This window comes from Pezoporus flaviventris, unplaced genomic scaffold (genome assembly GCF_033815535.1).
Source record: "Pezoporus flaviventris isolate CSIRO_AGI_PZ_B2104156 unplaced genomic scaffold, CSIRO_AGI_Pfla_v1 ptg000066l, whole genome shotgun sequence".
NCBI classification, from domain to species: domain Eukaryota; kingdom Metazoa; phylum Chordata; class Aves; order Psittaciformes; family Psittacidae; genus Pezoporus; species Pezoporus flaviventris.
In genome coordinates, this window is record NW_026892614.1 from 23175414 (window position 1) to 23198618 (window position 23205).

Here is a 23205-nt window from a genome sequence, read left to right on the forward strand (position 1 = left end):
AGGAGTTGTTGTTTTTTACGAGTGCATTAGTACATAAACCCTTATTTGTATGATTTAAGGATTGCTTTTATTCTTTACTCAGATGCTGACTGAATGTTTGGGTTCTTGTTTAAAAAGCTGTACACCAGTAATAAATCCTTGCCTCTAATGGTACCCTCTGAAACTAAACTCTTTCAGGAACTCTTCAGCAATTTACTGTAGACACAAAATTTTTGTTGCCGATCATCTAGTCCAAACCTGCTTCTTGAAGCAAGACCACTGTCAACACCATCTTAGCCAGCTGTGTCTTTGCCTAGCTTTCTTGAAAGTCACTAAGAGCAGAGAAGACACATCCTCTTTTGGTAGTTTTTTCAGGGTTGCACTCCACTCCTACAATCCAGCCCAAACCTTTCAAGCTGTAGCTTATAGCAGTTGCCTTTTGATTTAACACTTACTGCTCCTGATAAGACTCTGTTATAAGCTGTTTGTAATGCCTATTCAAGCAGTTTTGACTGTCCCCTCCCCTACATATTTTGCTTTCTTCTCATCAGACCAAACAGATCCAGTCACTCATCCCTTCTTGCAGGCCACATGCTGCATGCCCCTGGTCATCTCCACAACACAAGGAGACATCTAACATAGTTCTTGAGCTGAGGGGCCTGAAACTGGGCCCTCATAGTCTGCATAGTCTCAGCAGGACCAAGCAGAGGTGGAGGAAATATAATTTCTCTTGTTCTTCCAGCCACATTCTTCCTAACATAATTTGCATGCAGTTTACCTTATCCACAAAGACAGAATGCTGTTGGTTTATATTTTATTTGGTTCCCATTTTCAAGGAGAGCTGCTGCTCGGCCCTAGGTACAGAATGTTGTGATTCTCTTTGTCGAACTTCATGAGGTTTCTGTTGGCCCACTCCTCCAAGATCCCTCTAGCACTGAGGTTGTGCTACATAGTCTATCAACCAAGCACCAATTTAGTATCATCCACAAATTGAAGATCAACCTTTTATCATTATCCAGATTATTGAGAAATATATTAAACAGCACTGGCTCCAGAGTCAGTCTGTGGAGTACTTACTACCTACCAAAAAATAGGTGTTGTCATTACAACTACACTTAGTGTCTGGTCATCCAGCCTGTTTTCCTCTCATGTCTGTCTGCTCAGCCTGTACTTCCATGGCTTAACATATGATTAGAATGCTTTAAACCAAAAGCCTTACTACAGTTTATTTATACTGCATCAATCATCTTCCCACTGATCATTTAACTATTTCATCATAGAGCAAATCAGATTGGTCAAGCACAATCTGGTTTACTAGATCCTCTGTGATTTTCTCAAAGTTGAGTTATCCTTCTACTATTTGTCAGGGACCTCTTTCAATCTCTATGATTTTTTTTTTATGTGATAGGTACTAGCCCAATGGATACGTTGACCAGCTGAAATGAAACCCATTTGGCTTCGAAGTCTGGAATTATTCTTCGGAATAATTACTGATTCTCTAATTCCCTAACCTGTCAATATGCTTCTGATGGTTTTGCCAGTGAAATCTGAAACACACACACACAAAAGAATAGCTATTGCATGTTTCAGTCTATTCTATATAGTCAGTCACCAGGCTTTCTCCCCCATTCATCAACTGAAATTACATTTGTTCCTGTCAAACTTGTAAAATCCCTTCTTAATACCCCCTGCGGCCCTCCTTAGTTTCAGGCAAACATTCACAGTGTTTTGGTATTCCTCCTTTGATGCCTGCTTTTATTTATATTTCTTATATGTTATTCTGCCTTTTAGTTCAATAAGGGACTCTTTGTTTAGCCAAGTGGATCTCCTGTTGAAATAGCTTGTCTTCCTCTATGATGGGATGAGCTTGTTCCTGAGCTCTCTGAAGTTTTCCTTAAAATATTGCTACTTAGCTTGACACTTTTCTCCATCATGCCTCCAAGAATATTCTGCAAAAAAAAATCCCTATATAAACTGCAGTCTGTTCTTCTGAAACCCAGAGTTATAGTTCTGCTGTTTGCATTTCAAGTCTAAATCTAGATCCTGAGTTCAATCACATCTCATGGTTGCTACAGCCAAATTTCCTATCTGTGGCCACATTCACCAGCAATTTCTCATTGCTTGTGAGGAGTGGGTCAATAGAGCATTGCCCTTGGTTGGCCACTGTGCTGTTTGCATTGGGAAGTCATCATCAACACAGTTCAGAAACTCCTGAATTACTTGCACAATGCTATGTTGACCTTCCAGCCAATGATTGCAGTCTATCTATGCAAATATCCTCCGCAAGACTATAGACCAGTGATTGGGAGACTTCTATTTATATTATAGAATATAATAATAATAATAATAATTAATAATAAGTTATTGCTAGAAAGACATATCCACTTTATACTCTTGGTCAGACAGTTTGTAACAACACTCCCTTCTAACTGAAGATGTGAAAGTTCTCCCGGCAGCTTTCTCTCAATCCTACCTTCACTGTTTCCTAACCTACTTTTATGATTAAGAACACATCTAAACAAGCCTTGTTTAGAGGCTTTGTCACCAAGTTACGATTTGTTAAGATGACCTTCCCTCTCCCAGTCTGGTGGGTACCATTCGTTCTTTGCAATGCCTCATTATCAAATGAAATACCATGATCAAAGAAGCCAGAGAGACAACAAATACACTGCCAGGATTTGGTTTGATGGGTGCATCTGTTTCTACTCTCTGAAATCTGGAAACTTTATCAATGACCAGGAAGAGGAGATGAAATGCACTGCCTTCGAATCTGCAGATGACACCAAAATAGGGGCTGCAGTTGATGGGCTCAAGGGCAAAGATGCCACACAGATAGACCTAGACAGGCTGGGGGAATGGCCTGATAGGAATCTCATGTAATTCAGGCAGAAGAAATGAACCTTTACCTGTAAATAGACTTAACCCACTGCTACTGTTAAAGCTGGGACATGAATAGCTGGGGAACAGTTCTACATGAAAAGGACCTGGAGTGCTGGTGAACAGCAATCCGTGCATGCACCAGTACTGAGAATGGCAGCAATGAAGTCCAACAGTACCTGGGGCTATATTAGTGGTAGCGTAGGCAGTAAAGCAAGGGAATTGATTATTCTGCTTTTATTTTGTAGTCATTAGACCGTATCTGGAATACCACATTCAGCTTTGCACCCCTCCCTGCAGGAAAGCTATTAATAAACTCCAGTAAACCTAGTGGAGAGACACCAAGCTAGGAGCACATGCCCTGTGGCTGAAAGAAGTGGATTTGTTCAGCTTGAGCAACAGTTTAGGGAAGAGATGGCTTTTGAGCATGCCTAATCTAAAATCTACAGGAGGTAATCAAAGTTCTTTATTAAGATGCACAATGGAAGACTGAGAAACAGGAGACATAAATTGAAACAACGGAGGTTCTTACTGGATATAGGGAAGAAAAAAACACATGATGTTGAAAATAATTAAGCTGAAAGAGGCTGTGCAATCTCCATCCTTGGAGGTTTTCAAGACCAGACTTGCATAAAGCCTTGATTGAGCTAATTCTGCTTTGAATGGAGGTTGCACTAAAGGCAGCTTGGGTTACCTTCCAGCCTTGACGATGCTGTGATTCTGTAGACTTACTGAAGTTAATACATGTAGTACTTTTATGCAGTAATTGAAGACATTCATTCACATGCTTTAACTTTCCTGGACATATTCCAACAGCCAAGTGTTAAGGACCCTTTTGAGAATTCACTCTGAAGCTTTGCAGTAAATGAGCTTTTATTGTTTCATTTTCGGTTAGCTGAGAGTGCACAAAGACAACAGTGCAATGGTGGGATAAGGATAATTTTCAAATCTATTGCTTAATTTGTCCTCCAGGAAAGTTATTGAGGCCTTCCTATCGACTGGGCATACAGCTATGAAGATGTAATAATTCTGTCAGCCCATGTTAGAAAGTTAGAAGGCAATTTAGGAAAACTAGAGATTGCCATTTCAGATAGTTTTTGTTGGTTAACAAGGAAAACCAGTATCGTAGCCTAAATATATATATAAAAAAATTGGTTAGAAGCCACTATTTCAAAGATACTAAGCTCCTGCAGTTCCTATCGATTTTAATGGAGCAGGATCTGCTGTGTAACTTTGAAAATAAAACAGGAATTTCTTAATTGTTGCTTGCACACAGGAATACCAAAGCTAGGTATTTAAATTTAGCTAAGGTTCTTAGATCTACCTAAAGAAATACTCTTCTTTTTCTTATACAGTACCCTGGTATTTCACACACAGTGGAAAGCAAAGCAAATGAGGTTAGGAAGTATTTAGATTCTCTTAAATTTTATCATTTTTATTTCTCATCTACCATATGAGCTCAGTTGGTGGGAAATAGATGCACATGGAGACTCAGGTGTATGACCTATGTGTTGGAGGACTACAGATTTTTGTCCAGAAGTTGTGCTTGTCAACAAGAGGATCTTGATTGGAATATTGATCTGCTAAATTACAGTCCATTGAACCATTTTTGTAACAAGTTGGGTATAATTCTTACTTTCTGTCAAAATATCTTTTCCAGCCTATGAGTCACCATTAGACTTTTGAAAAGGTCTCATTTTACAAATAACTTATTATTTCTTTTTTAAATTGTGGTCTTAGCTATGCAAACTTTGCAATTTGTTCAGACTATATAGTAGTTTGAACTGTTGTGAATATTGGCTGACAGTGGTTTGATGGTTCTTAGGAAGCAAGTAAGTGTCTTAACCAGACATGAAAATGTAGGGTTTTCTTAATGTAGGCTACTTGCCATATTATTCATTGAAACTTTTCATTTCTGCGTAATTCTAAAATTCTAAATCCTTAAACTAAGCTTTAATGGGGCATTAAGTGAGGCACTTCAGGAGAGCTCAGCAGGCAGCTGCCTGGTAACCCGTAGGGATCTAAGGCAAGGAACAACCCATCCTCCTTATTAAAGATACTTATGTACTATTTCCATTTCCAAGGCTGGATTATCTCTTTCTCACAGAAAACTCAGAGGACATATGCTGTTGTAACAACAATTGGAAATCTTGCTTGAGACCCTGCATTTTCAAATGCAACTGTATTTTAACCAACACCCTACTGGCTTTTTTAAGGGTGTATCTCTCATTTTGTTTTCTCGATATTGTTCCTCTTTGTTTAAGTATCTCTGAAAACAGGTGAAATACCTTCTGTCATATGCCAAAATCACTGGCTTATAGGCACTGCTCTGGGATAAGGGAGATAGAGATTTAATTTCAAGCACTGAAAGAGGCTGAATAAGGATTTGAACTTGAAAGAAGATTGGCGCACAAGTGCTCACAGACACCCTCTTTTCTTCTCTGACTCATTTTTAGTTTTGAAAAGTGCATTTAGTGATTGAGAAGTGCAAAGAATTTTCTCAGGGTGTAGTCAGAAAGGAAGATGACTGCTTTGCCACTGCTACAGAGTCTCAACAGTGTGGTATACCAGGACTTAGGCAGGTGTGTCTATGCTGGTAGTCAGTGTGAGACTAGGAGATGCTCAGTCTGCATTTGTGTTACAAATTATAGTGGAATAGCTATCTGATAATTTGAAATTTCTTTTGCATTTTCCTATAGCAATGATTTTCAAAATTTCATAAAAGGTATAGCTAAAAAATAATATATCTTTAAACAGCACTCTAAGTGATCAGATTGTCTTGCATGATAAGATTTCACTTAGGAAGTCCTAATAAAAGGAAAACTACATAGGTAGGTTTTGGTAAAAGGCAGCAATATAAATAGTCTAAAATGCTATGACCAGAAAATCTGCAGGCTAAACTTTCATAAAAAATAATCTGCATTAATTGTTGAACTTCAGGTTTTGTGTACCAGATGAAATTTAGTGAGCACGAATCCCTAGTATTCTGAGCAAAATGAGGAGGTTAATTGCCATTACTAGTGGACACTCTGAAATTTCATAAGGTTTAGCTTTGTTTAATGCTGTAATCTAAAAAGTTATCTGATTTGTGGAATGAAATGCTAGTTTTGATCAGACTCAGTCATACAGACAAGATTTTTGCCTCGTAAGTCCTTCCTGAGCTCATGAAAGTAGTACTTCATTGAAAAATATTTTTTTAATGGAGACATTCAGAAAAATGATTATTTTTTAAGGAGACATTAAGAAAAATAGGAGAAGCATTCTGGAACATTACAGCTTTCAAGGCCAGGTAGAAAAAAGTACAAAACATTAGGGAGAGAGAGATGCAAAGTATTTGGACTATTTCAGTTAAAGGAAAAAAAAAATTAGAAGAGGAATCAGAGTAATGCTAACAGAACACATGCACACAAGAAATAAAAATGTAGTTCTGAACAAATCTTTTCCTCAATGTAAATATTTGGTTGAATCAATCTCATACCTTCCACCCCAGTAATGCCTTGGTGATGAGTTTATGAAATTGACATTTTGGGGGGTAATATATTGTTTACTTATTAATTTATGTGGGATACTGGGAACTCTGCTTTTGTAATCACAACTCAGGTTTTGTAATCACACGTACACCAAATAAGCATAGAGTATTAAGTCTAGTACTAGCTAGTGAACTGATGAAATCACATTGGAGAGGAATGATCCAGGGGAATGAAAAGTTCATGCTGCCACCAGGTTAAAGCTGTGAATATCTCCCCCTTGATGGTATTCACACAGGAATCAAGGGAAATGTGTAGAGGGCATGGTGGAAATCTTTGACATGCTGCTGGCTACTGCTGCTCGGTTTCGTATGATGAACCTTCAAGGGGAGGAATTTGTGTGCCTTAAGTCCATCATCCTGCTCAATTCTGGTAAGTGGTGCGCTTTGCTGTGCCTTGGGTAATTGCAGTTGCTTCCTGCATGTGGTTGAATGCTGCTTGTTGTCACTACTGACGTTTTCATTTTGAGACAGCAGCAATCGAAAGTGGGGCTGTCAACACAGAGGCAAAACCACCAGGTAGGGATAGAATCAGGAAAACATTTTGAGTGGGTATAGGCGGGATGCACTAACATAATGCAGTAAGTAGCTCATACACAGCGTACAGCTGATGTGAGGAGTGATCAGAGCAGTGTTTTGAACTAGGTGATGGCAGGTCTTAAAGATCTGGTTACAAGACACCGAGTAACTGGAGACACACGTAAAGGAATCCAAAGGTAATGCTTGTAAATCTATGCCTCCCTTTTGGCAGTGACAAAGAAGAAATCATGGCAAAAATGTGGCCACATTTATAGTGGTTTAGTGTGTATTAAAATACAGGCATCTAAACCTGATGTGATCACCTTCCACTTCCTTTATAATTTACAAGTATTTCTGGGCTGTAAGTCCCCTTCTGAAGTACACTTCAAAAATAGGTGGCTAAATAGCAAGTGTAGGTGTAGATATAAATATGTAAGGTTAGCTGACATTGATTCTGTACAAGATGAGTGAAAAAAAGAAAATTCAAGTTGAGACATGTGACAGAAAATATCTGTTACACACCAGAGGATCCTCTTCTGTTTGAAATGAGAAAAAACTCCAGATAATTTAAGTGCAGAAAGGAGACCCATGGTGTTCTTGTGGAAATGATAGAGGTCTAAATAATGTAGGCACCAAAGAAAAAATTTTAGACTCAATTTTCTGCTAAGATGTTACCTAATGCTTAAATATGCCAGTTTCCCAAAACTGAGCATTTATCCACTCGTTCTCCCCTTTTCCTGTAGGTTTGAACTTGTAGATAGCATCAACCTCTAGACAAAACAGATGTGGAGGGCTGTATGTCCCTTTTATCTTGTGGTTTAACAGATTACTTGCCCAAGTTGCATGAAATACAAATTCAAGTTAACTGTAAACACAGAGCAGACTTTGATTTATTGATCGCGCACCTCTTCCTTTATGGAAATTTGGATGTGGTCTACCAAAAAAAAAAAAAAAAAAAGGCAAAATTATGTGTTTAAACAATCAAATTCAAATAAAATGTATTTCATTTATGTTCTATGAGATATTAATGTGGTTCAGGTTTTCTTGTGATTGTCATCAATTACCAAAAAGTGACATCTGAGGCAGGCAGCTGGCGTATTAGGAATGAAGGGTTGCTGTTCTTATTTTGGATGCCAGGATGTGAAATTGTAATTACTGTTTGACATTTTATTTTCCTTTTATTGTCCTGATAATTAGAATATTCCTAGAGTTAAGTGTTCTTCCTGTAAAGGGATGCTCCTCCAAATTTTTAGCTAATATGTTCAAATGTAATTATCCTCTTAAATAAATATAGAACATGTAATTAATTTATATAAACATTGAAGTAAAATTAGAAAAAATAGAGTTGAATTTTGAATAAACCTCATTAGATGTTCATGACTTAAAAGCGAAGACTTCAAGCCATGCTGTTGAGAGATGTACCACTGCTGTATTTAATATCGATCCAGAAAACTAAATCTGTTATTTAGAAAAAGCTTTTCCAGGCATCACCATATATCCTTTATAAACACATCTCACTTTGTTAATGGGATTTTTTGTTTCAAGATTCCCCTAAGGAAAAAAGATATCTATAGAAAAAAAAAAAATCAAGTGATATCAGTTATAATCACAGTCATATTTCCTTCTGCACATAAGTGAGGCTAGGAGATACCAGATCTTGATTTCTCCAATGTTCTTATTCAGCAGGTTGGAATCAGTGGTACTCTATACAGTAGAAGGTCAGAGTTGATCTGATGAGCTGATAAATGATCTGATTTTGGGTGTGGCCTCTTTTTTATATTAAATGAAACTTCATGGATGCTCAGAAGTCTGGCATTTTTACAAGAGTCTTGATGGTGGCAGATCAGAGGGCATGGGGTGGGTTAAGATGTTACAGATTCACGCTGAAAGCAATTTATACCACTGTTATGCAAAACATCATATATTACTCTGGCTTGCACGCTGCACTTATTGCAGTACACTGTGTATATCTAAGTACACTGTAAACCTAATGTGTATGTATATATGGCCACAGAACATATGCCTGTATTGCTTGCAATTGCCTTTATTTATAAAGCTAATCAATTTTACATTTCAGTTTTTGCATTCCTGTAACCAACTAATTTTATAACTGCCTGAGGAGTTCACTACTAGATGGTGGGAATGTGGACATGAGTTTCTGACTGTCAGACCTTTAGAAGCCAAAATTAGGAGGCTGGATTGCACTACAGAGATAAGTAGCATAATTTGGGATATGTGTAATAGTTGTGTAAGTGTTGTTTGGCATAGGTACTCTAAAATGTCTTCTGGAGATGCTTTTCTTCAGAGAATATAGCCAACCTCTGTACGTAAAGCGTTGGACACACATGAAATACTATATGTGTTGTGAAGCATACAGTGTACATGATGTATAAGGAGAGGCTGGCGTTTGTTCATCCTGGAAAAGGGAAGGCTAACAGAGGGTTAACTCCAGTCCTCAGCTGACAAACAGGTTACGGAGAAGCCAGGGCTAAGCTCTTCTCAGAGGTGCAAGAGGAAGTGACAAGCTGCAGTGAAGACAAACCATAGCAAGGGAGAACCTGACTAGATGAACAGAACAAAAAATCTTCTCAGTGAGAGGTTAAGCACTGGAACAGGTTGACCAGATCTGGTAGGATCTCCATCCTCAGAGATACTCAAAGCTCAGCTGGACAAAGCTCTGGGCAGCTTGACCTAACCCTGAAGTTACTGCTATGTCATCAGGAGGTTGAATTAGACGACCTCCAAACCTCCCTTAAGCTGATTGTTTTCTATGATTGCTCATTTAAGTATAAACAGATCTACTAAAGAAACAGCAGATAAACACACGATAATTTTTTGGCCCTTATGCTATCTGTATTATATATGCATATGATTAAACCAGTTGATCTCAAAATGATTTAAACGAGTGATTAATTAAACAAATGGGACTAATTACGATGCATTTCATTTAAAAGAAGCAGTCTGTATTCGCATTCTGAAGCTTTGTGCTGATTTAATTCACTGAGTGTACACAAACATTTCTTTATTAAATCCTTGGACATCTGTTAGGCTCTTCAAATGAGGTAGTGCTGTTTATTGCTTTTGTTGGACATTTATTTTCTCTTTTTTTGTAACATCTTTCAAGGATGTTTAGTATTTTTACACTACTTTTTCATGTGGTCTTGGGCAAAAATGCAAGTGAATTTTTTTAGCTTCACTCAGTGCATGTGGAAAAGATGGAAGGCTTTGTTTATAAAGCAAAATATACTTTTACACTACTTCCAAATTTTTCCTGAGATATCAAGGCGACAGCATGTCTGTAACAAGGACAGCATTGTCTAGCTAAATAACAAACCAGAAGGTGCCTCTCTAAAGCTGCAGTAATAAATCTTTTGACTAAAAAGCAACAATTGTATGTTTGAAAAACACATTCACCTCAATAATAGAGGGCTGTTTCTTACCCCTGGAAAATAAGTACTAGAAACATGAAAGAGCAAGATGGTGCTAGATGTTTTGAGTCTGTCTGAAAGGAGTGGTGCTATGTGGCAAAGCAACAGGCTTTCATTCTGAAGATGAAGATGTTGGTCACGTCTGCGTTAGCAGCTGATTTACCGAATTGGTTAGCTGGTTAATCCATAGAGCTGGAAAGATTTAGCTTATTTTATGCATCCTGTAGACCTCCTAATACATCATTCCATGTGACTTTTCTCCTGATTTTTCCATCTCCTGTTACATTGTGCCTTATATTTATTTCTTTATTTTGGGGGCTGGATGGTTACACAAGTGCATGGTACAGAGCTAAATTTGCTTATAGCTCAGCTTGGCTTGCTACAGATAGAGAGCAGTGGGACACTGTGGAAGAGGAAGAAGAGCCCAGGGTAACCCAGGGTTACCAGAAGAGCTTTGTGTGCCTGAACTATAAATGTAAAGATATTTTAAGTGGGGGTTTATTGTGACAGCAAAGATGTAAAGGGTGTTCCCCTCTACAGTAATACGCATAAAAACATCACTATGTATAATGACACATATAAAATTATATTGCTATATGCCAACATCTAGCACAGTAGCACTGCAGTCCCTGAGGGACCCTGTTCTATTCACAGCTTTGATTCAGGGGCACAGGCCAATAAACTTTCTTTCTTTGCAGGGTGGTGCTTTCTCTGTTCTCACTCCCATTGTATTTTACAATACTGACTGAAAGAGCTGGAAAACAACCTGGTTGTTTAGGCTTGCTTTCAGCTTCAGAGCTTGGGAAGACCTTTGAGACTGTTAAATTTCACTTTGCTAAGACAATTTTCTGTACTCTTGTTGCAGAACTCGGCTTGTGTGTGTATGTATGTGATGGATAGCTAGCATTTCTTTGGGGGAAATTTCTGGTCATTGGCCTGGGGCAGGAGCAACCACTAGGGGAGCTGAAAGGAAAACCAAACATCATTTTTCTTGGCAGTTATTGACTGGCAATTGCCCAAAGTCTCTACATTTTTGTGAGAGTGTTTTATTTTGATTTATAGTTTTTAATAGCTTCTGGACTATACCAAGGTGAGAAACAATTCCTCCTAACAGATTCTATTTCTTTTTCTGTTTTCAAAGTTATGAAACAAGGGCACAATAGCATCCTCTGGCTGAAGTAAGCTGCTCTGGAGGCACTGCAGGATTCTGAGACTAATGTTACCTTCTAATGTTCTTTCTAATGCATTTTGTTAGTAATATATAAGAATATTGCCTGTACAGGCACTTGCTAAGCTAGGCAGTCTGGTGTTATCAGTAGGAATATGTGAGGGTGCTTAAGAGTCAGTCAACTGAGAAAAGCCCCAGGAGCTGTTTCTCTTTGGTGAATTCTTTTCAGTAAAAGAAATAAACCCATAAAAATCTCCATGAGAAAAGAGGCCATTGTACTATCTGTCTACACCAAACCAGAAGCAACATTAATTACCAAAATTAAGAAATCTGACTGACGGTTTTCAGTTGGGCTGTGTTTGAGTTACCCTTCCATTGGTTTTTATTTTTTTTAAAGCAGTATCTCTCTCACTCTGTCTCCCTCTCACAGACACTCACACTGACATTCGCAATCACAAATTTATATTTCTTTTTTTTAGTACAGAAGACCCAAATTCATAAAGCCTACTTGCAAGTTACAGTAGTCCTAGGTGTCAAGTCCTCGAAGTACCAAGATGATATGAGGAAGGTTAGGTATGCTAAGAAGATGGTAGAAACCCCCTCAATTTCCCTGACTGCTCAGATGCATGGCAAAATACTCCTATCTTCAAAAATTCTTATACCATCAAATCCAATGGTATAGGCCCAGGCTACAAACAATACAAACAAACAAGTCTGTATATCTGTATGTGTCCACGCTAGTGTATGTGTGTCTTTTTTTCTTAGTATCACTAACTGCATTGTGTATTGTGCTATGTATGATGCTTTAAAGAAAAACAAAATGAAATGTAATTCCAAGTTTTTTCAAGGACAAAATCCAAATTTCTTTTTGGCTCTGTAAGCTGTTGCAGAAGGGTTAAATCACACGATTTGTCAAGTGCACTATAGATACAGGGCACTGAACACACTGTGATCAAGCCAGTTTAATTGTGTTACTGTTCGTACAATTTAAGCTTTTGTTGCCTTGGGACTGGATAATTGGTAATATGACCTGTTTAGAGTAATTGGCTCAATCGAGAAGATTAAAAAACCTGGTGCTGAATGCAACAGCTGCCTTTTGGTAGCACAGTGCTGTTGTGACCTGATTCTCACTGGCTGTGTGTTGGTTTCCTGAACAAATTCAAGATAGAAACATGCAAATTAGTTGAGAATTTACCATTTACAAAGCTGATGTGTTTCATGCACCCAAGAATTAGTACTGGTAAAAGCTCTTACACCTCAGTTAGAGTGTTTTACAGGATATGCGGAGAGGCTGTTGGAGTGTGAGTCTGAGGGTGGTTTTGATCTCTGGAAAAATTTCCTTGTGGTTCAGATCTTCAGGCTGCTCACTTTCAGCAGTAAGCAAAGGTGGCTAAAGCTGCATAGGCTGCTTTGGGCATGTCTTTTAAAGGAGAGCTGGGTTTGCAGGTGAAGGAGCACACCTTTCAAGGCTGTTCCTTGGCTGGGAAGGTTTTATTGTGGTGAGTGTGAATAAGCAAAGCCTGATTTTGTTTACGTGTTTTGTGGTAACAGTTCTAGACTGACTATCAGATCACCAAAAATCAAACATTACAGAGTGGGGAAAATAGTAAAAACTGCCAAAGGCCTGGGCTGCTCGGTACGTACCTCAGACCTCTCAAGGGGCAACAGCCCTTTCCTCAAGGTTTCGGAGCTGAGTGGCTTAGAGGAATACAGCCTTTGGGTAGGTGTAGCTGCAGGCTGCAGTGTTGCCTCCACCTGGCCCAGACCTTGGATGGACCCAGACAGGGAAGAGGTATCATCTTCCTCCTGCTTTGCCTGCAGTGGTCTGGGGTTATTCAAACCAATGACCTGGCTGGCAAGCAGGGGGGCTCACACACCATCAGCTCCCATGGTTTAACACAGCTGAAGAAGCCATCACAAGGTGAACCTTGGGCAAATCTGACTCCATCAAAGTAATTTTTGTCTGTGCTTTGTTTTCTTTCTCCTTTCTACTACAGGTGTGTACACTTTTCTTTCCAGCACCTTGAAATCTCTGGAAGAGAAAGACTACATTCACCGTGTCCTGGACAAAATTACAGACACTCTGATACATTTAATGGCTAAGTCGGGTCTTTCTCTGCAGCAACAACACAGACGACTAGCTCAGCTCCTCCTCATCCTCTCTCACATCAGACACATGAGGTGAGAGCAAGCATGTGGTTAGCCTTCTTACACTGGTCCCATGCAAGGGAGGTTCACAAATGCACACAGACATGCTTTTCCTTCACAGGTGGGAGTGCAAACTGTGTGTAAAGCTGTTACAAAATATGATATATACACATATGTCCACTTTCATAAAGATGTATGACTATGTGTGCAAACAGTACATTGGATTATAGTGTGAGGAGTAAATGTTTTCCCCATTTGTTTCTTCTAGTTTTCCTCTACTTTGCTTGTTGTTTTGATAGTGCTGTAAGCAGTGTCTACTTTTAATGTTATGTGCATCTTCTATCCTATTTCAAAAGTACTAAGTAGTATAATAATGCAGCAGTAGCCTAGTTCTGCAAACTTTAGTCTCCTATAAGATTTAATAAAACGATCACTTTCATGTAGCCACTTTTCACAAGTGGCTTGATTGCAGTTCACTTCAGAAAACAGATTAGGGTCATTATGTGTATTTTATAGGTGAGAATAAATGCAGATCTGATGAATCCCAGTCTAGAGGAGGGTGCCCTTTGCTAATTAGAGGTGTGGTGTCAGGCACTCTTATTAGTTGTAGCAGTGATTCTCCCAGACATAATTACCTTTCAAGGTAGCTGCTCAGAGGCTGGAACGTTAACAACATGGTATGCAAAAAAGCAGTATAGATTTTATTTTTATGAACAGAAAAAAAAAAGTTACACAAATTTTAATTTTCATCATTTCAATTAATAAAAGAGTAAGCACCACACCAGAGCTGCTAAAGATGAAACATGCAGATTTTACCTCCTGGGCTGGTGTACAGGTATTCAGGAAAAAGTCAGTCAGTGTGTGCATGTGGCTTTCTTACTTAAAAAGAATTTGTACAATTAAGGAAATTCCAGATACACAGTGAAGTGAATAATTTCCATAGTTTTGTATATGGATACTATTACAAGTGAGAATTTGCTAACAAATTGGCTGAGATTATTTTATGGGAAAAAGATCTGATAATTAAGATTTTATTATGGGGATGAAAAGATTCATCCTATTTTCTTGGTCACAGTGCCTAAATTAGGAGTCCATGTGCTCTAGGCTACGTTTTAGGCAAAGGAGAGAGAAAGATCCACCTTCAGAAGGCAACTTGCTCATGAGCAGTCTGAAATATCCTTTGAAGGTGCTGTCTTCTGCTAACTGTAGCAGGAGAGCACAGCGACTGAACTGGTAAGTTAGTTCTGTACAAGGTGGAATTCATATGAACCTCATAAATATTATCAGCTGATAGGTTTTTTTCCTATAGCGTACTTGGAAAGTAAACTTTGTTTTGTTAAAACCCACAGCAACAAAGGAATGGAGCACCTGTATAACATGAAATGTAAAAATGTAGTTCCACTCTACGATCTCTTGCTGGAGATGCTGGACGCTCATCGACTGCATGCCCCAGCAGCCAGGAGTGCTGCACCGATGGAAGAGGAGAACCGGAGCCAGCTGACAACTGCTTCAGCTTCATCTCATTCCGTGCAGCCTTTTTATGTAGGCAAAGAAGAGGAAAAAGTGGGTGAAGAGTACAATATAAGCAAAAGTCAGCAAATATGATTGTGTGAGATACCCAGCAGTGTGCTACCTAGCTCTTGCTTCGTCTGTAGTGCCACCTGTGTAAACACTCCAGTGACAACAGTCATCTGCATTTTCCATTTGAGTGTTTGTCAAGCACTTGCCTAAATTGATTGCTTATCCTAAATGGAAGACATTTCATTGCTATGGACAGCCAGCAAGGATTGTTAAGCTAACTTGATTTAAAATTTGCATCAGTTTTATTTAATTTTGCATGGAAGTTGGTAAGTCCTAATCTAAACTGAACATTCATTTGACTATAAATTAGCAGGCCATACCATCCATGCATATTGGTATCTTCATGAGAGGTAGCCTTTGTTAGTATCCAACCCTACTTCTGAGCTTGCTTAATCCTTTACTTGCTTGAAGCTTTGAACCAGTTTAGTAGTGATTTTGGTTGACTTTTTTTGGGAGGGGCGGTGGAGGGTGTAAATGAAAAGTTGATTGTCATCTTAGGGTGCCGTAGTGCATCTACACTGCTAGTGACTGCTTTGGTAGCTTAGGTAGATTCCTGCATCTCTTCTTTGTAGAGTAGAAAGGAACCCCTGTTTGAGAATAAAGCTGTTTTACATTGCTGGCTTACATCAGTAGACAAAGCCCTCTCAAGATTACACTGACCAAACTTTTAGGTTCCCTTACCATATCCTCTAGCCAAATTGCACTGCATGCATCCTATCTTGTCTGATCCTGCAAAGCTAAACTGCCCTGTTGCTTGGCAGTGTGTCAGTCAAGGTGAAAACAACAGTGATAACATAGGTAATTGTGCTTAAATCAGACAAGATGATTACAGAAATCATCAGGTTTTAAAAAACCAAATTGTCTTCACGCACATATGTGATCCAGCACTATTTTATGAAACCTCCCCCTGTCCTTTGCTTTACTGTTCTACAAACCAAGGGGTGAGCACACCAGTGCAAAACTGGCACAGGCAGGTGGGATGGTCCCATCCAGAAAAGTATGGCCTAGCCATGTACAGGAGGACTGGCATCACAGCCAGAGCAGCAGGCTCTGCATTGCCTTAGCTTGCTTTGGTTCTTGATGGGGTATGCTCAGAAATTACTGCTAGGAGCTAGCTCACCTGTGACACCAGAACTGGGCAATCAGCTTCAGACATGGTGAAGACTCTAGGACCGCATGTCTAGGAAGGTAGACCTAGCTTTCTCCATGCAAGTGTGTAAGTTTTTCATAAGGATTAGTCAGATTCTTCAGACCAACTGTAAATATACAAAAGGTCCACTGACATCAAGACTTCTAGTAAGACATGAAAGGAGAGAGACTGAAGAAATCTATACTATGTAGTAAAAAGTAGGAGTCGGCGCTGCTGTTTGACTGTCTCTATGATCAAATTAATCATGTCAGGGAATGCTGCTGGGTACTGGAATTATTACATATACCAGGGATATTTTGGTAGTCTAATAATAAAGAACTTTGCCTGTGCTATCTGCACTTCTGGTTTACAGGTGCAGTTTGTGAGTTAACATGGACCAGGGACTATCCCAATAGCTGGCTGGAAGTAACCACCCTGCCAATAAGGATGTTTCATAGCACATGCATAGGTTGCTCCGCAGCAGCTGGCCACAGTGCTAGAGGAGGGTTCAGGGAGGCTTCTTCTACCGCTATAGTTTAAACGTTTATATTAGATTATGTTGATTGGAATATCCCGTAGTAACTAGATACAGGAAACAGTGAACTAATGCCATGCAGGAATGCCTATGTCTAATCATGCTCCCTGTTACAGAAGCAGAGTCTGTGCATAGTGAGATTGAGTTACATAGCAGTTGTAGTAAGGCACAGGACAAGTTTGTGCTCCAAGTCAAGGACTCTATTCTTTACTGAGTGTACATAATGATGTCTATAACAACAGTTTCATGTACATATCTGAGGATACATGCAGTTTAAAAGTCTAAAACTAGATGTTACCTATGTTTAAGAAGATTCCTTGAAAACTCCGCAAGCCTCAACATGTGAAGCAGTCACTGTAAGTTAATGGGCCTTTTACTGGTGCTTGTTATAGTGTCATTTTTTTCTGAATCTGCTGAAGGATTTGTCTTTTTTGTGTATTCAGTAACAGTGTGTGTCTGTGCGTGTGTGTGCTCAAATTTGGTACCAACGGCTTTTGGAGGGCTCCTAAATACCTTGAAAGAAAATGCACATTTTCTTTTGTTTAGTAGCTGTTTTTCAAACGCGTTAGCAAGATTGTGAATGCCCTGAAACGAGTGCAGGCTAAGATCAATGGAGCACAGGAATCCGTGTAGTTACATTTATGTGCTTACACCATCATAATTCACACTCACTAACAACAGCACTAGAGCTGCTTTTCAAATAATGTGCAACTTGGTGGTCTCTATGACAGAACGCACACATCGAGCTCACAAGCTTAAGCTGAAGGGCAAACTGGTTTAAATGAATGCCTCCCTTCCCAGAACAGTTCATTACATTGATTCAAGTGTAAACTGGACCTAGGGTAAAAAAAGTAGTTAATGGAGAGCAACTTAATACAGAGGGTCAGATTCTGATTGTACTGACATAGGAGAAGTACCACCACACTACATTTTTTTCCTGGTGAAGCTGGATAAGCATGATTTGAAGTGGTATGCAGCAGACAGAAGGGTATCATAGTGTGTCTTGGAACATAAGGAATAATCAGTCAGCTTCCAGTCTTAGTTATGAATGCTTTCCTAGTCTCAGCCCTTGCAAGGAAGTAATTCCGATTCAACCAGTCCTCCCATTTTTGTGGGGACAACAGTGAAGGGCACCCTGGAAAGAAAAACAGTGATTTCCCAGTAACAGATTCATTTACCTTGGGACTGGTTTAGGAGCTGTGTCTTTAACTTGTTCATGAGATTTTAATTGAATCAGCACCTTAATGAATATAGTAACCTTCCCATAGTTATCTGTAAAGATGATTGTCCACATATCAGACAGCTGAATGTAGCTATTCAACCAATTAAACAAAGTCTATGATACAAACATGGCAATTCTTTTCATATGTAATTCTGAATTATGCTCTCGTATATGCAAACAATTGTGCCTGACATTGGTAATAATTGTTATTTCACAGGATGATATTTTATATGTGTGTGTGTATATATATATACATATATACTTTATATTTGCAGCTGACAAACCAGTACTACCTGAAGACCTGGTGATGGACATTAAGTAAAAATATATAATATGTTAAAAAAATTAAGGAAAGAAAACTTTTCAAGGCAGCTAATTATGCTTTTACCAAAATATTCGCAGTGATGTATCCAGAGAGCTAATAAAAGAATTATTTTATAATTTTTATACATTATTTTTTAAAAAAAGACCAAAAAAATAGCCCACATCAAAAAAAAACAACCCCCCCCCACCCCCCGAAAAACAGGCAATGTATTACCAGCACAAGCCAAACAGAAGTAAGACCAGATGAACTTGTTTTGCTTGAGAATCCGGTTGTTACTGAATTATTACAAAAAAATCTTGGGAGGCAGAAGAGGAAATAGAGTGATGTCTTAGTGGTGTTTGAGTTTCCAGCAATATGTGAAAGCTACTCTGGTTTGCAATAGTTTGAGCCACGTCTTGATGTTGCAGGCTTTGTCTCAGGTAAAGCTGCCAGCTGGGGCAGCAGGATTTGTACCGGGGTAAAATAATTTAATGAGAGTTTCTTGGGGCGTGTTTGTGGTAAATTTATGTTTCAGTGACGTCTCTTGATTTTTTTCTCCTTCTGGACACTGAGGGGTTTAATAATTTAAAAATATAGTTAAAGAAATAATCTGAACTGAGCTCCCAAGGATATTCCAAGAATTATCAGTAGGTCACTGAACTTTAAATTGAAAAACCCCAAACAAAAAACCCCAACGTCCAAAATAAAACCCAAACCACACCCTTAAGCCAAACCAGGGTTTGTACTGAAGCCTCCATTCATTCCAGTTGATGCTGACTGATTCCTTAAGAGTTGTGCCATATGTTTAAAGTGAAACAAACTACCATCAAAGAAAAAAGTCTGCCTGAGGCCTTAGTCTTATCACAGGCTTTGGTAGGAGCACAGCAAGCCTCTCTTGTGTATATAATATCCTGCTTTAAAATTAGAATGCAACCCAACCTAAAGCTAATGGGATTTTGTATGTAAGGTATTCTCAGCTGAATTTATGTGAAATGCTTTTCTTACTCTGAAAAAAAGATGTCTATTTTCCATGCTATCTACAGCTGTAACATAGCTTTACAGACAGAAATACAACATGTGTAAGAGAAGGGTCACGTTAACGATGGTATCACAATGCAAACCAGTCTTTGATGTCTCCTGCTACTATAGCGTAATCTCAAATTGATCTAAGGATTTTAAACTAGTATTTCCCTGATACTAGTGACCTACCTATTCACTCTGGAGTTCCCTTTCACCTTTCAAATGTAGATAGCCTTATATCCTGAAAGCTGTTTTCAAAGTGATTGTTGCCCATAAGGGTATTCAGTTTTGCACTGTATTAAAAGAAAAAAAAAAAATCTCAAAAAAAAAAATCTTTTGCATTCAGATGTGCCTAAAGAAAAAATTTCAAAAAAATTTCACAAAAAGTACATGCTGCCATCTGACAAATTAGTATGCTCTCTACTCCTGTGTGCCTATAATTAGAAGTCTGTTTCTTCAGAAAGTGCCCATTGGAGAATGAAGGGATAGACTGCTGGTCATGAGACTCGCATTAACAAGCCACTTTATGTATCACCTTACTGTATATACTATGAAACTAACGCTTTCTGTGTGCTTTTGTCTGTCAATGGGAAGACCTTTCTTCGGTATAGGCTCAGCTGCCATAATGTATTCGTTGAAGTATTCTGTTCTTTCACTGATGCACATAAAATTATTGATGTCTTCGTTTTGGTGAAGTTTTCTTTCTTTTTTTGCACCTAAAAAAGTTCTAAAAAAGTCTAAATGAAAACTCTAACCCGATTGGTGTGAGATTTTTATCAATGTATTTGATGTTGAAAATAAAGAATTAGCCAAAACACTTTGTTTCATTAGTTATATTTTGCACAGTTTTAAAAATGTTTCTCTGCTTATTGTTTTCCAGTAACCAGTGAAATAGTATGCTATTTTTCACAGTGCATTTTCATCCAAGTGAAAACTGTTCCTTAATTTGTTTCTTCACCTTTCCCAAAAAAACATAGGAGAAGGGCCATTTCCAGAGTTAACAATGTGTTCCAGTCTTTAGTACCGTAAAGACTAAATATTTTATATGCTTTATGTTCCTTACTTTGGCTTACGAAACAGATTATGGTGGAAGAGACAAATTGTATGAATTTCACCTTCAGTAGTTGACTGTCAACATGAGTTAGCTAATATCAAGTAAAATAGCACTTATTTCCCAAGCAAAATCCGAAGGGGGGAAAATTGTCTTGGCTAAGCTGTAGGAAGGGGATGAAAAGGAATGAAAGATAATCTTATTGACATAAACCCACTTTGAACTTAACCCTATCCTGTCAAATAGTCTCAAAATTATATTTGGCCTTTGCAGAGAATCAAACCAGTAATCTATGCAAGTGAATGTCTATCAGTAATATAGAGAATATAAAACTTCTTATATTAGTGTTTTTCATGTATTGTCTGTGCTGTGCTGGTTCTGAGTGAGACTATTGGCTCATAGTTTCTTCTCTTTTCCTACATAGATATAAAAGCTTTTTGGATTTTTATGTGACGTTTCACTGTACATAAGGAGAAAATTGTAAGATTACCTTAATTCTACCATCTCAGTGATTAAGACAAGACAGGCAAAATACTTTGTTCACATGAAACAACAGGTTGGGCAGAGAAGAGATTCAGAGCAGCCCTGCGGAGAAGGACTTGGGGGTGTTGGTCAATGAGAAAATGAACATGAGCCAGCTTCAGTGTGCGCTTGCAGCCCAGAAAGCCAACCGCACCCTGGGCTGCATCAAAAGGAGCGTGACCAGCAGGTCACAGGAGGTGATCCTGCCCCTCTACTCTGCCCTTATGAGACCTCACCTGGAGTATTGTGTGCGGTTCTGGTGTCCTCAACATAAAAAGGACATGGAACTGTTGGAACAAGTCCAGAGGAGGGCCACGAGGATGATCAGGGGACTGGAGCACCTCCCGTATGAAGACAGGCTGAGGAAGTTGGGGCTGTTCAGCCTGGAGAAGAGAAGGCTGCGTGGAGACCTCATAGCAGCCTTCCAGTATCTGAAGGGGGCCTATAGGGATGCTGGGGAGGGACTCTTCATTAGGGACTGTAGTGACAGGACAAGGGGTAACGGGTTAAAACTTAAACAAGGGAAGTTTAGGTTGGATATAAGGAGGAAATTCTTTCCTGTTAGGGTGGTGAGGCACTGGAATGGGTTGCCCAGGGAGGTTGTGAATGCTCCATCCCTGGCAGTGTTCAAGACCAGGTTGGACGAGGCCTTGGGTGATATGATTTAGCGTAAGGTGTCCCTGCCCACGGCAGGGGGGTTGGAACTAGATGATCTTAAGGTCCTTTCCAACCCTAACGATTCTATGATTCTAAACCTCACCTTATAGCTTGTCAAACATGAAAACAGCCTATTCAACCTCCACAAGAAAGTTGGGGACTCTTGGAATTTGTAAGTGCCCAGTAGAACTGAGTGATGGTTCCAAGTCATATGACTGTTTTGCAACATGCTTTCATGACAGAGTTTGACTGAGGGTTGTTACTTTGGCCACGAAGGGTGGGCCACAGTAATATGAATTAATTGCACATGTACATGTGTTCAAAATAACAAAATCATTTTCAATGCCAATTCAGTGGGCACAACTGAAAAGCATCTGTCTCTCTCTTCTTCAGTCTCCCCCATCATCTGTATTCTGTGATGGGAGAAGGTGGATGAGTTGCCAACTTACTCAGACCCCCAGAGCAGGAACCTACCAGGGAAAGAGCCCCTGCAGCTTTGCACTGGGCACATTTCCACAGCCAGGAGCCAGCTGCGACTTCACCTTCCTTCCTCAATCCATACATCTGCTGGCTGCAGTAATTTGACAAATCATACAGGAAGAAAATATCTTTCACTGCACAGCTCCTGCAGCTGAAAATCCTGGCTCACCTTTACTGGGCCCATCACTCTTGCTTCCCACAATGCATACACAGCACCTTGCAAAGCAGCTGCCTGCACCCTTGAGGGAGCTCATATGCATGCACACAGGCACCTCCTTTGTGCTCCTTGCACCCCCTGGCTTTCTCTCTTTCCTAACATGTAAGTGATGCATGTCTTGTATCAGTGTATTTTATTCTATATATCTAATTAGAAAGGTATGACATAGTTAAGGCATCATAGAAGAACACATCTGACTGCTTTTACTTTTCTGTTAATTAAAGGCAATCCCCTGTTCTGCAGTAAACACAGCTTCTTCATGGGCTACGACCTGGTACTCTCAATAATCGGGACACCTGCCCTCTTCAAAAGCCTTGTGGCCAAGCCTATGCTTCAAAACTAAATGATGAATTTTTATTTTCTTTTCATCCAGATACTGCCACATTAAAAGCCCCATGCAGCAACCTGTCCTTAGGCTGGAAAAGTCTTGCAGCTGTTTCCTCTGCATTACACTGTTTGCATCCACCACCGACCCAATGAAGAGGAGAGGAAAATCCAAACATCTAAAACCCAAACATCTAAAATAACATCAGCATGCTCAGAGGAAGAATGCCCACAGGGGAGAGCTGGGTTTTCTTATGCCCAGTCAGGCTCCAATTGCTACCATTCACTATGGCATCCTACAGATACAGAGGCTCAAGTCTAAAAACGTTCATAAAGCCTTCAGGAAAATTGACCACCAAAATAATAACACTTGGCACTTAGCTCAGCAGAAGCAAGGCTAACTGGGTCTCATGCCCCTGTAAGAGCTGTGTGTTGCAGTCTTTACGTGTCACTCTGCTAATGTCTTCATTTCTGCAGGCATACTGGTGACATGAAGTCTCCTGCTGTTTTCCATTCCT

General features: G+C 39.3%; 1 protein-coding gene and 1 long non-coding RNA gene across 5 annotated transcripts in view; both read left to right on the forward strand.

The window, feature by feature from the left end:
• The window catches only part of ESR1 (estrogen receptor 1), a 159266-nt gene extending 140809 nt beyond the window's left edge, over positions 1-18457 (forward strand). For all 4 annotated transcript variants that reach the window (XM_061471533.1, XM_061471534.1, XM_061471536.1 and 1 more), the window contains 3 exons: positions 6622-6755; positions 13495-13678; positions 14995-18457. In XM_061471533.1, coding sequence (XP_061327517.1) covers positions 6622-6755; positions 13495-13678; positions 14995-15250 — 574 coding nt within the window. In that variant the 3' untranslated portion in view covers positions 15251-18457. The remainder of the gene's footprint in view (positions 1-6621; positions 6756-13494; positions 13679-14994) is intronic.
• LOC133278595 (uncharacterized) overlaps positions 1-23205 on the forward strand; it is a 398225-nt gene that overhangs the window by 259001 nt on the left and 116019 nt on the right. The window lies entirely within an intron of this gene.